We start from the raw sequence: 21,714 nt of genomic DNA, 5'->3' as shown, positions 1-21,714 counted from the left end.
TAATTTTGAATGCACACCAAACCTATTTTAGAAAGGCCCGACTACAAGCATAAAGCCCCGGGATGCGCGTATATCCCGGGGCTTTGAAAAGGGGTGGGGAGTGGTGGGGCGGGCCAGAGGCCTCCGGCACAGCAGCCATTTGTGGCTGTATCGGAGGATCACATGCCAGCAGGCTGCCGGCAGGTGCAACAGGTAAAATAGAGATCAGGGGGGGGGGGGTTTAGGATAGGGCTAGGGGGCAGGAAGGTTAGGCGAAGGGGAAGGGAGATTAGGTTAGAGGGTTGGTAAGTTCTCTCCGAGGCCACTCTGAAATCGTAGCAGCCTGGGAGGGAACAGGGGAAAGCTGTGGGTGTTGGCGTACACAAGTTGCACAATTGTGCACCCCCTTGCGCGCGCTGACCCCCGATTTTATATCATGCGTGCACCTACGTGCACATGTTATAAAATCGGGTGTCTATGGGCTCGTGCCTGGTAGCGCGCGCAGATGGACGCATGTGCGCAACCTTTTAAAATCTTCCCCTAATATTTTATCTCCCAATGTGAACTAGGCATAGGCATGAAACTTTAACTTTTTCCAGATAAAGATACATCCAAATTTCAGACCACTACTGACACCATCTTTATTGTATCCTAACAGAAAGTATCTTAGGCAGTGGTACAGATTTTATGGATTTTACAATTAATTATTAGAGATGTGCATTCATTTTAAATGAATTAGACAATTTCAATAAAATTGTCTGATTCGTCATGGTTAGTATGCACTAACGGGAGTTAGTGCACCCTAACCATAGTTAGCGCATACTACCTTTAAAATGTTAGTGCGCACTAACACGAAATTCGAGAACCACGAAAAAAAAAATCTCGAACCGTGGAAAAAACTTAATTACTTGCAGGGGACCCGAACCAAGAACCGAAAAAAAAAAAAAAAAACAATACACATCTCTATTAATTATAATCTGACACAAAATAATCCTTCCAGTACATTATGAAGTTAGAGTGGGTATTTTATTTCATTTTGTTTCTTCTCTCTCTCCTTAGGATAACTATACAAATGTCAGGGTTCTCTTGATAGATGAGTTCTAATGTGGGAGTCTCCAAGGAGAAGGAACCCATCAGCACTACTCATGAGCCAGCAGAGAAGTACATCCACACAGCATCAATTCTCCCCCCTTCCCCTGAGCTTTGAGTGAATCACTTGTGAGATGTTACTGAATCTTGGTGGCTCTTCAAGATAGGCGGATGAACATATTGTAATTGAGCTTCAAAGCAAATCCCAGAAAGTGTTTGGTTTTTTTTATTAGACACTAATCAAAAATCCCTGAAAGGAGTTTAATTGCTGGGTAATGTATGAAATGAATCTTATGGTACTATAGAAAGAGTAACAACTTACATAGTTTAAACAGGAATACTCAAGTTAGCCATCTATTTGTCTAACCTGGCCATTGTGCTTCAATGAAAGATAAGTAATGGAACATGTAATAGATTATTGGATTAACAAGTGTGCAGCTATAGCAATCATTTTGCCTTTTATTTCAAAGGCAATGAGTGTTTATTGTCTATCGTGTACTGTACATATTGCAAGAGAATGTAGTCATGGAGTTCCTCATATAAATCAAAATAACAGGTTACAGAAACATCTGATTTTATATTAAATCAAGAAATATATATATGCCCTAGGAAAATATTTTACCATCATGCTAAATAATAGGATTAGCTCATTCTTAAGTCTCTCTATTTGTACTGTTGAGTGAAACAGCCTTACAGGAGGATCAGTTTGACAAGAGATATGCAGCAATCTATGCAGCAGTAAACTTGAGTGTACTATCTAGTGGTAAGTGCATCATGCCCTTATTCAGCAGTGAGCCCTGACAACAAAGAAGATTTTGGAAAATTATTTTCAGCTACTCTTTCCATTTCCTTCAATAATCTTGGTACATTAAAATAAAAAACATATTAAAATGAAGTAATCTTTTAATTGCTTAATGTGGTGCTCATGCTATCAAAGCTTTACAGTTGATCTGCTGTTGTCTGCCTTAGCAGCTTGCACCTATTCACAACTGATTCATCAGAGAATTAGCTTTGTAGTCTAATGCACCATTTTAAGATGCTGTTGAAGGAAAATATTAAACTTTGTGGTTGATTACCTTTGTTGTTCTGCTAATTTTTTGGTGAATTGTTTGAAAAGCAATATAAGAAAAGAGAATATGTTAAATACTTTTCTTTCACACTTCATATTCTCTCTGCTTCTAAGAAGCAGTATCTCTTAGCAGTGACAAAACTGTTTTTATTAAATCTCAGGGATGAATGTAAAATCACTAAGAATTGTGACTGGCACAAATGTACTGAGTATGAAAAAAACTAACAGAGAAACAGGATATGTAGGCATAATAAAGTATGTTTTCTTTGGCAAATAATGTTTTATGCATATATTCATATCAGTCCAATTCTGCATCAGTCCTCAAAAATAATGAAATAAATAATTGTATAATTATGTAACCTTCTACTCCTTCAGCAATGTCAAAATTTTAGCTACATTTTTTCCAGACATTTCATTGTAAACATGCACTATTCTGCCCCTGATTTCTAGAAATAATCAGGAAGTATAAAATACACTTGATTTAATGAGCCATGTTTACTCACATGCAAACTGAAGTGTGGCCTCCCTGCTAAGAATAGTACCAAAGCTGTTATAGGTTACACACTGGTATTGACCAGAATCCTGTTCCTCACTTGGACTGCTGATAATAAAATTTCCTTCTATCAAACTGTAGCGGTAATTACTCTCCATGTTTATTTCGGTTCCATTTTGTAGCCATCTTGAAAAGAACAATTAGGGGAAAACCAGGTTTAGTGTATTACAATAATGATTCAACTCTAGTGATAAGAACCAGGAACTACAGTTACCGGTAATTAAGAACAACAAAGCTTCTGTTGCCTGGCCACTGGCAAAAACCACATTTGATCAGGAAAATATCTGTTTCTAGACCAGAGGATTACCAAGAAATACTTATTTGTATTACTGGCAATACGCCAGATTATTTTGTTGCAAAAATCTTTTTAAACTATAAAATAGAATGTAATTAATTTTTGTAGAGTGTTTTTAGATTTTGATACTTTTTAAAGCATCAATAAAATATATTGTACTGAGCTCTGAAGGCCAAATAGGATCCTTATTAAACTGGGTTATCTCACAAGTAAATGTACTATCAGATATCTTTTTCTTTGAAAAGGTAACACAACCTAGCACTGAACTGTTTTCTCCAGGACCAGTACAGCTGCTAGAGCTGTACTACTATTTTCTATGATAAGTCTTTCACAGTAAAACTATATTTTCAGCAAAATAATTGAATATAAGCAAAATAGACCATGGACCAAAAAAAGTAATATATATATATTTCAGTACTTAATCCTTATTAACAACCAGAGAGGTAAGAATAACAAAGATATAAGTTAAATAACATGTATTTTTTTAATGGATATCATACAGTAGAGCAGATTCAAGATGCAAGAATCACTAAACTTCCAGTGCAAACTATGGAGAACAAATATATTTCTGCCTCTTGTATTTGCACTGATTAAACTCAGATGTTTGCTGCAGCAAACAGACACTGTGTCATAAAGCACTCAGAAGATTACATGGTCGTTAACAGTGTACTCCATAAATTCTCTGATTTCCAACTGCTGCAAATTTTTGCTCCAGGCACTAAGGGAGTCATTCACTAAAGCTTTATCGTGTGCGTTAGGGCCTAACGCACGCGATAAAGCCATATCGCATGCAAAAAGGGCCTTTTCACATGCAATATAATACAAATTAGGGGGCGGGGAGGAGTCAGGGTGGGGAGGAGTCGAGGCAAGGGGAGGGAGAAGTCAGCAGTGTTTTTGCTGCTGGCGATAACGTTACCAACGTTATCGTTGGCAGTAGCGCGCCGAATAGCACCACCTTTCACAGTGGCGCTATTTGATACAAAATCCGGCAGTGAAGACACCGCAGTGATGCGAAGGCTGCGGGCTTTCACAGGCCCACTCCCCCCTTCACCCCCCGCCCCCCGTTTTCGCTGGATTCATCATTCAATGATGAATGATGAATCCAGGCCTAAAATAGTTAATGAACACTTTGCTAAATAAATTACTTGTTCTAAATCAGGGATCCTCAAATTCGGACCTTGAGGGCTGTAACCCAGTAGGGTTTTTAGGATTGCCACAATGAAAATGCGTGAGATCTATCTGCATGTACCACCTGCTGTGTATATAAATCGATCTGATACATATTTGCTGTGGAAATTTTGAAAAGCAGACTGTGTTTTGGCCCTCAAGGATCAAGGGGGAGGGATCCCCTAGTCTAAATACTATACCTGTAACTGGGTGCAGGATTGCCTCGTGCTTCACAGTTTAGTACCACCTTCTTCTCATTAGTATCAGTTGGAAATATGACATCATCAGGTTCCTGAAGAAACATTGGTCCATATTCTATGCTCTCTACAGAAAAAAAAAGAAAGAATGCATTATCATACTAACTGTTAGCAATGTTAAAAAGACTTTCATCCTCCATTCTAATTTATAATGTACTGTTTTCATAAAAGTTGAACTATTTCTCACTTAACCTTTGTAAATTAATGAATCCATTACCTACTCGATACTTATTTTTATGTATTTTAAATTATATGGCTTTGAAACATTTTAAGCAAAGAACCGCGCTTGCATGGTTGTCTATGTGGATGCTATAGAATTAAGCTTGCAGGTGATACCTTTTTATAGGACTAACATAATACATCTTTGACTAGCTTTCAAGGGTAATCCTCTTATCAACAGGTCAGTTTCAGCAAAAGTTCTTAATATGCACCTGGGGATATCAAATGATTATGTAATAGAAGTAGCTAAAACAACCAGGAATGGAGTAAGAATCATACGCTATAAGGATAGCACAAAATATCAAACAATAGTGTAGAGAAAAGATATTGGTCCTTTTTAACGACATCAATATCAGAAATATTTTATTGTTCAAGAAGCTCCAAGTGCTCTAAGTGATATAAGTAATAAGGCATTCAAGTCCCCCGACCCGGTTCCATATTTAACCCAAAGGCTGCGTCCGGAGGGACAAGTCAGATTCACATTCAGAAACTGCAGTGAAACAAAATGCCATTAAAAATTAGTTAAAGGACACATACAATGCTACAACAAAAATTGCAATGTTAATATTAACCGATTAATGGAATGGCAGCGCATACCTTAGAAATAACAGCAGCAGGAGTAGGAGTTCTTAAAGAGATCATCTTGTGAGAAACATTTAAAGGGACATTCGCACCAAACAAACCTAGAAGGGCAATCAGGAAGAGGTCAAATGACCATGAGGAGCCAATCCATGGGTGAGAAGAGTAGCTGTCAAAGACATGGAAATGAAGTTGTCAGGGCTGTCAAAACGACCCCCCCAAATTATATCTGAAAAAATGAAACCACTCTATTTCCCCATTAAGTCCCATGGGGTTCAAGAGCATAATTTAAAGATTTACTTTTGTTCACGTCCTAATAGCTGTATGTGGTATGGAAGTACCTTTAAATGTTTCTCACAAGATGATCTCTGTAAGAGCTCCTACTCTTGCTGTTGCTATTATTTCTAAGGTATGTGCTGCCATTCTGTTAATCTGTTAATATTAACTGTTGTGACCGTCGCTGCCTGACGTCTCTAGTCCATCCACCTTACCTCTTTGGCAACTCCCTCTTTAGTTGTTGGAAGTTTGGCTGCCGTGGCGTCATCTTGCCGACCTCCTCCGACGTTCCCGGACCGGCTAGACGCTGCCTTCCACCATGTTCTCCTGAGGCCTAAGGGCACATGCGCGGCCCCGACTCAAGTACCAGCTGTGGCACGAACCTCAGGGGAGTCCCCCTGAGATGACGTCATCATCACCAGATATTTAAGGTCTCTTGTTTTGCTAGCTAATCGAGTTAGCAAAGGGTTTCCTACCTAGCTGCCTCCAGGTATGCTGCGGATGGGATTCGCTCTCCGCTTACCTTGCTACTCTGCCTCCTCGGACTTTACCAGGGGTACCCGCTCCTCGGGGGCCTCGTTCTCTCTCTTGCTTTTCAGGTCGCAGTCTGGAACCGGTACTCGCTCCTTGAGGGCCCACGTTCCCGGACCTGCTACCGACTATAACTTCTGCCAGGAAGTCACCACTGCCTACAACACCAGTGAGTTACCATCTCTCTCTCAGAGCTTTCCCTGGAACCAGGTACTCGCTTCTCGAGGGCCTACTTCATTCCAGCTCCTGGGCTGTTCCAAGAGACTATTGTGTGAGTGTTACCATCAAGGTTCTGATCCTGAACTCTGCATACTCTGCCTACTCACTATCTCAGTTTCTCTACAGCTCAGCCATCCTGGGATCGCTGTTCCAGTGCCTGAGGGACTACAGCCCAGCCGGGCTCTTCCAGCTCACTACTGCCACCTCTGGTGGTTCTCCAAAACAGTTTAATAAAATAACTAGTGTTTGTCTGTCTCCCAACTCTGAGCCTGACCGGTGGTCCCTCTCGGGATCTTTTCCCGTGGGCGTGGTCATCTGCCACCTGCTCAAGAATAACATTAACATTGCCTTTTTTTGTCTTCCTTTTGTTGTAGTATCTTATGTGTCCTTTAATTTTTAATGGCATTTTGTTTCACTGCAGCTTCTGAATGTGAATCTGACTTGTCGTTCCCGATGCAGCCTTTGGGTGAAACATGGAACCATGTCGGGGGACTTGAATGCCTTATTACTTTTATCACTTAGAACACTTGGAGCTTTTTGAACAATAAAATATTTCTGTTATTGATTTCATTAAAAAGGGCCAATATCTTTTCTCTACACTATTGTTTGATATTTTATAGATGTAGGCTGAACCAAATTTCATGATTTTTGAGCTAGAATCTAGTTATCTGAGATTAATTTGAATTTTTTTATGCAGGTCCTTTGACTGCTAATTAAAATTTTCATTGCCCAAAATAGTCTTGGAATTTTTCCCATTGTGAATCTGAGTAAACTGACAAAGTATTTACTGAAAAAGGAGATGATTTTGATGTAGTCACTTTTATTTATTTATTTTTGTACATTTTTAGGCAGTATCTGCCTCTAGAAGTCATTGTCAATATTGTCAGCATTTCTAAATATCTTCTCAGGGTAGACACTGGCTGATCAACAGTTTAAATAGCACATAGCTGCATTGTATGATGTTGCTCAGGTGATGCTTATCTCTGGCTAGTAGACAAAGGAACTGTTTAAAATGCTCATTTTCCTGGGTATGCAAATGTTTCACAAAAGTTAGTGAGCTAGTTCAATGAACCCACAAGAAGGGTAACATCAGATCAGCTTGCAAACATTTTCCTCAAATAATCCAATGCAAATTCCTCAAATCAGTGAAAGTGCATCAGAATTTGAGCAGATTTATCTGACTGGCAGAATCAGCAATTTTCAGATTAAATGTAGATTCTGAAGAATTAGCAAAATCACATCACAACAATGTACTGGATTTTCCCTAGATTATTTATAAACAATGTTGATGAACTTCCCCAGCAAATCTGAGGAAAACCCAAAAACTCTATTGAGTGTGAACCAGGTTTAAATTTGCTAAGGAGGAATATGCTTCGCTGGTGAACAAACAAGAGAGTTTTTCTAGGCATTGTAGGTTTATCAAAATGTCTACTTTTTCATATTTTGGATCAAAAGGTAATGCTTGTTTTCCTGTCATGTGACTACTATCAAATTTGCTCAAATAGGTACAAAGGAGAAAAAACAGTAACAGCAACAGAAGAGTCAGTGCACTTTAATATTTTCAACAATGAGGACGTTGTACTTATTAATAACTGTTCTTGAAAGCAACATTAATACCATTTTATAGTGTCTGGTGTCTAACCTATTAAAAATTATTTGGTCCAAACTTTCAAACAAATGCACAGCAGCATATGCATACGTATATGACCACGAGCAGATCTACTCAAGTATTTTGTAATCCATATGTATAATATACATGCATTTTATAAAATACGTGTATATCTACCCCGCAACGTATGTGTGAATACATGCAGTGCACTGAAACCACATATGTCAATGTTTCTGTTTTCATCCTCACCACCTCTTCCTGATGAGCATTCTAGGCACCCACCATCGTCACCATGACAATATATTTCCAGATCTTGGTTCTGAGTTGTCCCCCCTGCAGTTTTTTTTTTTGTGTGACCTCTAGTTGTACTGTTTCCCTTCCAATGGAAAAGGCTTGAAGTTCTTGCATCATTCAAACCTTTCGGATATCTGAAGGTCTGTATCATATTTCCCTTGCACCTCCTCTCTTCCAGGATTACATATTCAGATCTTTCAAGCTCTCCTTATACGTTTTCTGATACAGACCCCATACCATTTTGGTCGCATTTCTCTGGACCACCTCTATCCTGTCGCTATCCTTTTTGAGATATGGGCTCCAGAACTGAACACAGTACTCCAGGTGAGGTCTCACCAAGGACCTTCTTCTGGAATCTAGAGGAAGAATGTTTCCGCTCCTATCAAGATACTTTACTGAAACTGAAATCTAAGAAATGTAACAGAAATTGTGAGCTAATCCTCAGAGACACACTCTCGTGAGTTTATTTTAGCATTCTCTCAGTCACTATGCAAAACAGATTTATATTCCTGTCAAGAATGGGAATTTAGTTTTACAGCATCCAAGTAGTAAGTTTTTTCCTTCAGTCTCCATATCAATTTTGGCATCATAGTCTCTGTTAGGGGTATGTATTCGTTTGCAACTTATTGGCAATCCACAACATATATGCCGTATTTGTTGTATTCGTGGGTGTCATGAAATGTATGGCAAACCCCCATGAATACAACGCATCACTAACGAATAAACCCCCACCCTCCTGACCCCCCCCCCCCCCATGACTTGCCAAAAGTCCCTGGTGGTCCAGCAGGGGTCCTGGAGCGATCTCCTGCACTCGGGCTGTCAGCTGCCGGTATTCAAAATGGTGCCGATAGCCCTTGCCCTTACTATGTCACAGGGGCTACCGGTATAAATATAAATCAAAGACCTGCTATATAAGAGAGTGCTGGTAAGATCAAGTGGTACCTTCATACGATGCTAAAGGTGGCTATAGCTATCGTGTCTGTAAAGCCATAGTTATTTAGGCTTTATAAATCATTAGGTAACTTGATCTAGATTTAGTTGCACTAGTGCTTATTTATTAGCACTCATTTACTTGCTTGTACTTGTTCTCTTCTGCATTTGTACTTGATTGTCCACTAAAATTGTTGATATATCACTTATATTGTTGACATATCACTTATCTTGTGTTGCTGAATCAAGCCAATGTATATGCAGCCGAGCCGACATCTAGATGTTTCAGAGCGGCAGGCTCCTTCTTCAAGGGCTTATCATTGGCAAAAATGAACTGTGGATTGCTGTGAATATTAAAGACAGTTGCAAAAGCAAACTGTTCCAAGGTTAGAGTCTTCAGCAGTTGACTGTAAACATGCACTATCACAGCGATCACTGTAAACGGTGCACTATCACTGCGATCACCATTTACAGTCAGCCGCCGAAGACTCTAACCTTGGAACAGTTTGCTTTTGCAATTTTCACCAATGATAAGCCCTTGAAGAAGGAACCTGCCGCTCCGAAACATCTAGATGTCGGCTCGGCTGCATATACATTGGCTTGATTCAGCAACACAAGATAAATGATATGTCAACAATATAAGTGATATATCAACAATTTTAGTGGACAATCAAGTACAAATGCAGAAGAGAACAAGTACAAGCAAGTATAGTGGCTTTTAGGGATGTGCATTCGTTTTTGCCGAATTGGAAAATTTCAAAGAAATTGTCCAATTCGGCAAGGGTCAGAGGACCTGAATCCCAAGACGGATTTTCCCCGAACTTCGGGGAAAATTTGTTGTTTGGGTTAGTGCAGGGGGAGGGGCACATTTATTAAAAAAAAAAAAAAATAAAACACCCCACCCCAAACCTTCAAATTTAGTTAATTAAAACACCCCCACCCTCCAGACCCCCCCCCCCAAAAAAAACTTGCCTAAAATCCCTGGTGGTCCAACGGGGGTCCCGGGAGTGATCTCCCACTCTCGGACCGTCAGCTGCCAGTAAACAAAATGGCGCTGGTGGCCCTTTGCCCTTACCATGTGACAGGGGTTACCGGTGTCATTGGTTGGCCCCTGTCACATGGAAGGAGCAATGGATGGCCTGCGCCATTTTCTAAGTTTTCCACGGGTCGCCCGACCCAGCAGATAAAAATGAAGCACATCCCTAGTGGCGTTCCCTAAATCTTCCTGGTTAATAACAGTTTATGGATATATCCAAACTTTTGTTTAAACCCAGCTACACTGTCTTTATTATATCCTTTGGCAATGAATTCCAGAGCTTAACTGGGCATTGAGTGAAAAAGAATTTTCTATGATTTGTTTTAAATGTGCTGTTTACTCAGTTCATGGACTGTCCTCTAGTCTTTGTATTTTTTGAAAGCGTAAATAACCAATTCACACTTACCCATTCTATTCCATCATGATTTAATAGACTTCTATTATATCCCCCTTCAGCCATCTCTTCTCCAAGCTGAACAGCCCTAATCTCTTTAGCTTTCCTCATAGGGGAGCAGTTTCATCCCTTTTATCATTATGGTTGCCCTTCTCTGTACCTTTTCCAGTTCAACTATAACTTTTCTTGAGATTTGGTGACCAGAATTGCACACAGTCTAGGTGTGGTCTTAGCATGGAGCAATACAGAGATATTTTGACATTCTCCATTTTATTCTCCATTCCTTTCCTAATAATTCCTAACATTCTGTTTGCTTTTTTGACCATTGCTACACACTGAGGTGAGGATTTCATAGTATTTTCCACAATAATGCCCAGATCCTTTTCCTGCATGGTAACCCTAATATAGGACCTAACATTGGGTAACTACAATGTGGGTTATTTTTCCTTATGCGCATCACTATTCACTTGTCCACATTAAATTTAATATGCCATTTGGAAGCTAAGGGCTAGATTTTAAAAGCCCTGCGCGCGTAAATCCTGCCAGATTTATGCGAGCTGGCACGCCTATTTTGCATAGGTTGCGGGCATGCGCAAAGCCCCGGGATGCGCATAAGTCCTGGGGCTTTGTAAAAGGGGCGGGTCAGGGGGCGGGTCCAGGGCAGGTCCGGGGGCGTGGTGACAGTTCAGGGGCGGGCTGGGAGGGCGGTCCTGAGTCCCCCGGCACTGCAGCCTGTGCCGGGGGATGCCGAGGCGGCATGCACAAGTTATGCCTGCTTCAAGCAGGCGTAACTTGCACAACAAAGGTAGGGGGGTGGATTTAGGTAGGGCTGGGGGGTGGGGGTAGATAGGGGAAGGGAGGGGAAGGGAGGGGAAGGTGGGGGGACATGGAAGGAAAGTTGCCTCCAAGGCCGCTCCAATTTCGGAGCGGCCTCGGAGGGAATGGAGGCAGGCTGCTCGGTGCGCGCAGGCTACCGATTTTGCGCAGCCTTGCGCACGCCGACCCCGAATTTTATGAGATACGCGCGGCTACGCGCGTATCTTATAAAATCCGGTGTACTTATTTAAGATCTACCTCTAAGTCTCCCAATCCTGCAAGGTCCTCCTGCAATTTCTCATAATCTGCTTGTGATTTAACAATTCAGAATAATTGTGTGTCACATGCAAATTTGATCACCTCACTTGTCATTCTCTTTTACAGATCACTTATAAATATATTAAAAAGCACTGGTCCCAGTACAAATCTCTAAGGCACTCTTGTATTTACCTTGTTTTCCAATGAGAAAACTGATTGTTCAGTCCTAGGTTCCGTTTCCTATCTTTTAACAAGTTTGAAATCCATAATAGGACATTGCCTCCTAGCTCATGACTTTTTAACTTTCTCAGGAGTCTCTCATGGTTGACTTTGTCAAATGTCTTTTGAAAATCACTATATCTACCAGCTCACCAATATCCATACAACTGAAGTGTTCATGATACTGCCACTGTAGTAACAAATACTGTTTTATGCATGAAATCAATGTGTGCTTCTGTATACCACTATACTTCACCAAAATTCATTATATTGAGTTCATGCATATTCTAAAAAAATAGAAATTGTATTTCCAATTTACTATCAAGAAGAGTTGACATTTCTATAAAAGACTGGCTTTACATTTCTCTGAACATGCTGTGAACCAGGTCAGTCACATTCTAAAATGGAGTAGCTAATCCATTTGTGCAAGAAGGAAGAAGACATTCACAGACCCATGGCTTTTTCATTGACCTAACTCTGCCCACAGCTGATTCATGTTTTGGGTTTTACCTTCAGTCTAGCATCATATTTGTGCTTCTTTTTTTAATTATGCTATTACTTTTTCATTCTGTATTACATCTGCAACTGCCTTTTGTCAAGGTCATACTCTTAAAGGTCATTCAATTAACCTATATTACTGAAGAAAGAACAGGCATAATCTCTCAATCAGTTTCTGAAAATTAAGGGATAAAACAACCCCTATGCAGATAATTACTACTGCACTTCACTACTTCAAAATTATTTAATCATTAATACATTACTAGGATTTTCATTATTAATTTCTTCTTTAGAGTTCATGATAAAGTAGCATTGAATGTGTTTGTCTACATTTGCACATCTGTATTTACATTTTTGTTTGTAACACAACTAATACAGATCAAACGAATGTGTCTTGGGGAACAGGAATGGTGCTTTTATGATAGTATGAGATACTAAGATCCAACAGACTACAATAATTGCTCCATTTTTTGCTTTTATAAAAGAACTGTGAAAATTAAATTTCATCATTTGATATGCAAATTGAAAAAACAATTGTTAATATTCATAAGCCTTGTGGTTAACAGAGAAAAACCCTAATATATGTAATGCACTTTTCCAATAGACAAATATAGCTTGACTTTCTCTGCATTGTTGCACTAATGATAAAAATATTACAGAAAACCAGAAAACTTCAGAGCTGACAGATTCCTTTAAAAGTTTGTTTCTTGTGGACACTGCTGTTTCAAGGTGTGCATTAACATAGCTGCTGTATGATATAGATTTGCATTTCAGTCACTCTCTTTAATGGGCAAACATGTCACGACCGTACAGTTTTCCCATCAGATAGGTTAGGATTTCTTTCTTTTTTTTTTTTCTATAGGATTCAACTGTAACTTAGAATAAAGAAAATTTAAATTTGCATTCTTGCCATAGTTCATATTCTTGGACTAAATCATTTTGTATTTGTTTGTGAAAGGATGTGCATTTGGAAAGATCAAAATAGGAAATGAGACAAAATTTCCTACTTTGTTTCAGATCATTTTCAAAATGGAACAAGTTCAACGCTGATGAAATTTTGTGAGATTACTTGAAAGTATAGAAGAAAGAAACTTTGAGGTAGATTTTAAAAGCCTTGCATGTGCACATACATGCATAAGCTATGTGAATTTTAAATAACTGGGAAGGGTGGGGCCAGCACTGGAGAGAGACAGACAGACAGATAGACTCTTTATAAGGCTCAGCCTGATATTCTATATATGGATCATTGAATGGAGCACTTTGATTCGAGGTGAGTTTTCAAGAGGTGGGTTGGGTGGGGTGTTACAGACACATTCAGAGGTATCTATTGTAAAACTGACATCATTAAAGAATTTTAGACCCTATAAGTGATGAAAAGGAGATGATTATTGAAAGGGCACATCGGCTGGGTTCTAGAAAGGAAGGAGAATTCTGCCCATGCATAGTAATTGGAAAGGCACTGAATTTTTCTCACAAGCAGTTGATAATGCAACTATTTCGAAGGCATAAATCCGTACAATATCAAGAACAGTCGATTTGCATTTTTCCAAGATTATTCTGCCAAAGTGTCAGCAAAAAGGAAAGAATTCAGTTCTCTATGGGGTAGATTTTATAAAAGTACGCCCACGTGTACTTTTGTTTGCACACTAGGCGCAAACAAAAGTACGCTGAATTTTAATAGATACACGCCGAGCCACGCATCCTGCCTCCGTTCCCTCCGAGGCCGCTCCGAAATTGGAGCGGCCTCGGAGGGAACTTTCCTTCCACCCCCCCAACACCTTCCCCTCCCTAACCCACACCCCCCAGCCCTATCTAAACCCCCCCTACCTTTGTTTTAAAAGTTACACCTGCCAGAGGCTGGGATGCAGTGGGATATTGTGGTTAAGCTGTATCGCTAATAAAAGATTACCAAAGTATTCAGCATAAATGGGGTCACAGATTAATCTTGTTTCTTGGAATGTAGCTGGTTTAGGATCCCCTGAAAAAAGGGAGAAAGTACTATCTCATATCAACCGATTGAAAAGTAATATTATTTTTCTGCAAGAAACTCATGAAAAATAAGGAACATAGAAGGCTAAGAAAGCAGTGGTGTAATCAAGTATTTGCACAGTCAGGTTCCTCAAAATGGAATGGTGTAGCAATTCTACTACTTAAAAATATAGGGGTAGATTTTTAAAAAATATGCACCTGCCTCCATGTGCGCACTCTACCTGGTGTGTGCATGTTATAAAATCCACGCCGACTGGGAAGGAACTTTCCTACCCCTCTACCTACCTTCCCTCCATCTTCCCCTCTCTTCCCCAACCCCTTTTCAGGGCCTACCTTTTTTTATTTTATTTCAGAACTTGCTGGTGTAAGTTGCGCGCGCCGACAGGCTGTCGGTGCGCGATCCCCGACAAAGTGGCAAATGGCCACTGTACCAGCCGCCTCCGGCTCCGCTCCTCCCCGCCCACTGGACCGCCCCTTTTCTTGGGCCCGGCGCTTCTGCGCATATCAGGAGTTACATGCATGGCCAGGCCCCTTTGAAGATGCAAGCGGTGCGCGCAAGGCCCGGCAGCACGCGAACCCCCATTTTCCCCACGCGCAGGGGATTTAAAATTTAGCTGATAGCTTTTACAATGGAAAGAAGTATAGAGCATCCAGAAGGATCCTTTTACCATTGCACTGGTAAAAGGTTTATTATTTGGGAAGCCCTTTATTTTGGCATCCGTTTATGTGCCCAATCAATATTATCATGGTTTTTTTGTGAATCTGGTGGCATGCATTTTAGAATTAGGGTAGGCATAGATAATAATAGAAGATTTAAATTGTGCAGCAGACCCATTGTTAAATAAAAATACAAATGCAAACATTTGGACTTCAGGGAAAGACAAAGGGGTGAATTTTTTATGCAAGATATATGGAGAACTTTACAACCTTCGGAATGAGATTATACCCACTATGCGAAGGCCCAATCACCCCAGTCAAGAATGGATTATATATTAGTCTCAGAAAATGAATTATCACAAGTTGAGAAAACTGTTATTGGTGCACTTAAAATTTCTGATCATTGCCCTGTCCTATGCGAGTTTTCAAAGAGGGAAGAAAATTCGGCTTTAAACTAATGGAGGATGCCAATGTGGCTAGTTGGGGATCCAAAATTTAAGCCTTTGAAACAAAATGGAAGTCATTCACACAGGCAAAAGAGCAATATAGAGAGGATCCGGCTCTCTACTGGGAAACTTCTAAGGCTGTAATTCAAGGGGAAATTATAAATTATGTACTAGTGAAAATAAAGCAATTAGATCATGATACATAAAGTTTATTAAAACAACTAGATGATTTCAAAAGACACATGCATTCCCCACAGAAAGAATGGAATGAAACATTTTGGGCAGACCAAAAATTACTAAATGATTTATTGCATCAAAGGGCAGTAAAATCACTGTTTTCCTTTAAGCATTAATTATTTCAATACAGCAAAACGTCGATTGGAATGCTAGCAAATTTGGCAGGGAACAATTCCAATCTAAATTTATTAACAGGATTAAAAATGAAAAAGGAGAGTGGGCAAGCTCTGATGAAGGAATTGGTGAAGTATTCAAAAAATTCTATCAAACACCATTTACTGAGGAAACTAGCATATAGCTAATAAGGACCAATTTTTTGCAACCATTAAAACACAGACAGTTTCTAATCAGCTGCTATCATTATTAAATAAGCCAATAACTTCTCAGGAAATGTCAGATTTCATTAGAGATCTGCCTAATTATAAATCCACGGGCCCGGATGGACTTCCTGCCATTTATTATAAATGTTTGTCTGAGCGAATAGTACCCCCCTGAAGTGAGCTTTTTGCAAATATGATCCAATTCAAAAGTTTACTGGAAACTATGAAAGAAGCAGTGATAACAGTGCTACTAAAAGTGGGTACTGACCCAGCATTGGCTTCCTTCTAGAGACTGATTTCCTTGTTAAACCAGGGACTGCTTCTTCAGGGGGTCAGGGCAGGGGCTTTGCCTATCAGGGGGCCGGGGGAAAGGGAGAGGGACTGTTCCTTCAGTGGTGGGGGTGGGGATTTTGACTGCCAGGTGTCCTGGAGGGCAGGGCGAGGGGGTTGCACCTTTGGGGGGTGGAGGAAGGGGCTTTGACTATGCAGGGGCCGGAGGGCTTGGACCTCAGGGAGCTCACCGCTGCATGCATATTTTAAACTTTTTTTTTTATTTTGGGGAAGTCAAGGCCGCCTCAACCAGAGGCCCTGGGTGGAAACGGGGGTCAGCAATGACCCATACTCAACCTCCCCATTTGCCTGTGGTTTATTTTTTTGGCAACCAGAAGCCCTTAAAGATGATCTGCTCTCTGCATTCTTTTGTATCATGATGTTTGGCCGCGACAGAAAAAAAACCTGCCATCGAGTCAAGATGTGTTATCATGGTAGGGGCCCCACTATCGTGGTGACATCCCCCCTGTGCACTCTATGACCTAACTTTGCCCACTGGAATGCCCCCAAACAATGTAAGGAATATTTTGCACATTGTAGAACATGTTCAATTTTATATGGATAAAGGTTGCGTAATTTTGAAGGAGCTCATTTCTGCAGGTATAACACTGTTTTATCTGAGGAAATGACTTTGCAAATTGCCTTACAAATGTCTGAGAAAAGTATTGCAAGAAAACAGTCAAGTTAGATATTTAGGGATTGTCCTCTTCCAGGGTGGGAGAAGTCCAGTTTAAGGTCTCCACAGTAAACAGTTTCACTACTAGCCCACTGGGAAATTCTTGCAGGTACAAGGTAATCAAGTGCTAGTTTATGAAACCTCTGAAGCATCCATGCCTACCATCAAAATGCTTCAGCAGTAGTAGCACAGACCCCTGGGCAACTTGTACCAGGATTGCAACCAAATGGAAGGCACCATTTTACAACTGTTGCTGGGTAATGTGGTACTTTCATGTTTGATTTTCCACAGACAGCTCCATAACCTGCCCTCATAATAGTCGTATTAGTTAGAAGCTGGTTAACCTCCCTATATACTGTACCTTCCATAAAGTTCCCTGTGCTCCAGAAGATTATTGGGGATGGAGTGACAAATCCTGTAAACTGTCAAGTTAAGCATGGGTTCTTGAAAATCAGACAGATAAACAGGGCAGATAAAGGTTTGGGTGCTTATTTCCAGGATATACCTAATAATAGATACAAACAAGTGACCTTTGATCTTGACAATGAGGAACTAGTAGAAACAGTCCTTCACCAAGACTCATGGGAGTCCACTGGTGGGCAGACCTATTCTAAAGGCAAGGCAGGTAGTGTTCACAGGGAAGCAGGTTTCGTCCTGTGCAATGAAGCAACAATGGTCCATGACATGATGACCGCACGGCCTTCTAATCACTAGGAGTGCTTCCCTCTTCCCTGCCAACCTTTTGCCACTGTTCTCCATGAAATCCAGCTCCTCTGGTATATAGTTTTGGTGGTTATCATTAAGGCCATTGTCCCTTGGATTTTGTTTTTTCTTGTGTTTTCAGGTTAGTCCACTGGCCAGGGCATCTGAGTTATCCTTAATGTAAACCCCGCAGTGACCAGACTTCACAGATCCTATTTAGTCTATCCTAATTCCAGTTCTCCTGTTGCCTTGTTGTAGAATCTAGTTGATCTCAGGATTGTCTTCAGTTCTTTTCAGCTAGGGATCTTTCCTACTTTTCTCATGGTCTCTTAAGCACTGTTACTGTTTTTGCCTCTACCTCTTCCACTGGGAGGTTGCTCCATGAATCCACCATTCTCTTCATGAAGTCATATTTTCTAATGTTATTCTTGAGTCTGCTCCCACCGAGCCTTATATCATGACACCCTGAAAAATGTTGCTTCGTGTGTGATCTTTATCCCATTGAGGGACATCCATGTGTCTATCATGCCCTTCCTCCTTCTCCTCTTCTTTAGGTCTATAAGTCTCAACTAATAGGGCTTTTGGTGCAGACAAAGATAACAAATGAAAAGCACTTTACCACAAGGATCTGTTAAATATGCAGTGCTTTCTATAATTCTACAGCATAAAGTACTTTTTATTTTTCATTATTTCACTTTAAGATCTTTCTCTTCACTGGTACAGTATATGAGTCCCTCCCTAAATGTACTCTACAATATCAACAGTAATTATGTCTGGCCAGCCATAGAATATTGATAAATGTACCACTATATTCCTTTGCTTTACTGCTAAGAAAAAATGATAGGTATTAAATTATGTAAACTCTCCAGGTTTTGATACTATCAAATTATTTATTTAGCACTCTTTGTAATTTCAATATGTCTGTGCCTAAAATTTGCAAGAGGTTCAATATTTTTATTCATAGAATGTATTATGAAAGGTGAAATACTACATCATAACTTTATAATTTATGAATGGACATCTCTGATTTCTACAGTTAAAATTAAATTTAACACATTGAATATATATAGCTTTAATATCTGTACCAAGAGCCTAGCACTACTTACTCCGATCAATGTAGACAGTGTTACACTGAAAATAAAACAAGAGAATGCAAATAGCAAAGCAACAGTAATGTTAAAGCATGTAGCATAAGGAAACAGAAATCAAGGGGATCAGTACATATTAAGGAAAGATACCAAAGAAGGCACAAAAAAAAAATTGATTAATCTGGCAGTGATATCAAATGAATACAAATTTACTTCGAATTTTCACAAAGTCCAGTGGGATTGTAGATTCCAGTGCTTCAAACTGTCTTCACAAATTGCTTCAGATATTGTAGAAAGTTACTTTAAGTAAATTAAAATCATATCTATGTGCATAGTCATTGAAGACAGTAGTATAAACTACTGGGCCTAAAGTTAGGAATATTGACTGACTGAGAATGATATTGCCTAAATCAAGGGCCAAGGTAAAAAATGTCCTCTCATAAACAAATAGTTTTTTTTATTCTAGAGCAAATGTACAAATATGTTACCTTTCTAAAAATGGAATAAAAACAAATCTGATGATGTCGTCAAATGGACTCTTCTTTCTACAAGGACTATTAACTATCATATAAGCATAGTAACATAGTAATGTCGGCAGAAAAGGACCAAATGATCCATCTAGTCTTCCCAGCAAGTTTCTTATGGTAGTAACTGCTACACTGTGTTGGTTACCCTCATGATGAGCCTTCTTGAAAATTCAGACAGTGCTGCTTGACATGAACTGCTTATAGACTTGGCCATTAATGCAATCCTTTGCTTTTTCCCTTATATCCCTTATATCCCTTATATCTTATAGCCACTCCAGCATCCAGCACTCATCCAGCCACTCCAGCATTCGTCCAGCACTCATCCAGCCACTCCAGCATTCATCCAGCCACTCCAGCATCCAGCACTCATCCAGCCACTCCAGCATCCAGCACTCATCCAGCAATCGTCCAGCCACTCCAGCACCCAGCACTCATCCAGCAACCATCCAGCCACTCCAGCACTCATCCAGCCACTCCAGCATTCGTCCAGCCACTCCAGCATCCAGCACTCATCCAGCCACTCCAGCAATCGTCCAGCCACTCCAGCATCCAGCACTCATCCAGCAACCATCCAGCCACTCCAGCACCCAGCACTCATCCAGCCACTCCAGCATCCAGCACTCAACCAGCCACTCCAGCATTCGACCAGTCACTCCAGCATCCAGCACTCAACCAGCCACTCCAGCATTCGTCCAACCACTCCAGCACCCAGCACTCATCCAGCCACCCTAGCATTCAGCACTCATCCAGCCCTTTTGTGTTCTCATCTGGACATTCAGCTATCCACCACAACCTACAAACCAACTCTTACTGTTTATACCCCCGCTGTCATTCAGCGCTAAACTCGACTCAAGGTGATTTTGCCAGCTTCCTAGACCTCCAAAATTCCACTACAGAACAAGACACCTACTTACTACATCCCTCTCCGGTTCTCTGCCCGGTTCCTTGCCTATAACCCCTAACAATAAGGTCCCTATCCACTCTAGCAAGATGCACCCACGCCCCATACTTACTATTCCATACTCTCCTAAGCACAAAACCAACAAACCCAAGATACTAGGCATACGACAGCAAAGATTGATCCCAATCATGATTTCCCCAATCTCACAAACGCTCGGCCTCACTCTTTTTACTCTAACCTTATTCAACGCCCAATCCATCACAAAAAAAATCCATCTCCTTAATGACCACCTGACTGACAACAACCCAGACCTTTGTGCGGTTACTGAAACGTGGTTGAAACCGACAGACATAGTCCTTCTAAGCCACCTCCCTAACCAACTCTATGATATTCATTCAATCCCCAGAATCAAAAAAAAAGGAGGCGGCCTACTGCTAGCCACAAAAAAGGGACTTGGACTCTCACTACAATTATCCACCAAAATAAGTCACCTAGAACTAGCCCTATTCAACTCGCAACATCTCCAAATTGCTCTGGTCTACGCACCCCCAGGAACCTTAGACTCTGATCCTTCACCCCTAATCGAATTCGCAACTAAACATCTCAAGAGGGACAAACCATCCATTCTGATGGGAGACTTTAATCTCCATGTGGATTTTTCCCCATTATCCCACAACTGCGACATATTACTCACAGCCCTTAACCACTTAGGATTCAGCCAGATCGTCAAAGGTCCCACGCATAAAGCAGGACATTCTTTAGACCTGATCTTCCTCAATGAGGGTCTATCTTCCGCTTCCACCCCATTTAGCGCCCCAATCCCGTGGTCAGATCATCATATTATCTCTGCCGAGATTCATATTAACGACCATCCTCGACCTGTCTTCCCTACAACCACATTGCAATACAGGAAACCCTGCTCTACAGATCATCTTAGCAAACTGCTTTCAAAAGAGTTGGTTCGTCTTGATCTCTCCGACGCACCCTCGGCTATTAACTCATGGATCAAGATAACAAGTGAGATTGCAGCTCAATCCTGCCCAACCATTACAAAATCCTTAAAACCACCCTAAGCTAACAGGAATCCGTGGTACACCCCGGACCTTAAAAACATCAAACAAAAACTTTGCAGTAAAGAGCTCAAATGGCGCAAGACCCCATCCACTGACACTTTTGTGTCCTACAAAGCCCACCTTAATACTTACAGGATTGCTATCTTCAAAGCCAAAAAAGACTTCTTTGCTAAAAAAATTCACAACTTCTCATTCGATTCGAAAGCCTTATTCTCCGTCATTTCATCTCTTACAAAACCCTCGCCCCCTTCCATCCCTGATGAGCAAGCATCCAACAAAGCTACAGAACTCGTTATCTACTTTGACAAGAAGATAACCAACCTCCTCAAGCCTATCTCCACAGTTCAACCATCAACCCTTCCATCCAGCATCTCCCATAAGGGATTATAACCTTACATCTTTTGAGACCCCTTCCTCAATGAAGATCGAAGGCATTCTAAAAAAGCTAAAACCTTCTTCTCACCCGGTGGACGCAATACCT

General features: G+C 40.6%; 1 protein-coding gene across 5 annotated transcripts in view; it reads right to left on the bottom strand.

Moving 5' to 3' along the window:
- Positions 1 to 21,714, bottom strand: part of CNTN5 (contactin 5) — a 2,626,638-nt gene that overhangs the window by 1,003,685 nt on the left and 1,601,239 nt on the right. For all 5 annotated transcript variants that reach the window (XM_029602387.1, XM_029602386.1, XM_029602389.1 and 2 more), the window contains 2 exons: positions 4,353 to 4,476; positions 2,641 to 2,816 (listed from right to left, as the gene is read on the bottom strand). In XM_029602387.1, the coding sequence (XP_029458247.1) occupies positions 2,641 to 2,816; positions 4,353 to 4,476 (300 nt within the window). The remainder of the gene's footprint in view (positions 1 to 2,640; positions 2,817 to 4,352; positions 4,477 to 21,714) is intronic.

The sequence above is a fragment of the Rhinatrema bivittatum genome, chromosome 5 (genome assembly GCF_901001135.1).
Source record: "Rhinatrema bivittatum chromosome 5, aRhiBiv1.1, whole genome shotgun sequence".
Taxonomy (NCBI): domain Eukaryota; kingdom Metazoa; phylum Chordata; class Amphibia; order Gymnophiona; family Rhinatrematidae; genus Rhinatrema; species Rhinatrema bivittatum.
Note: the sequence above shows the minus strand (reverse complement) of the source record. Positions and strands in the feature narration are given on the sequence as shown.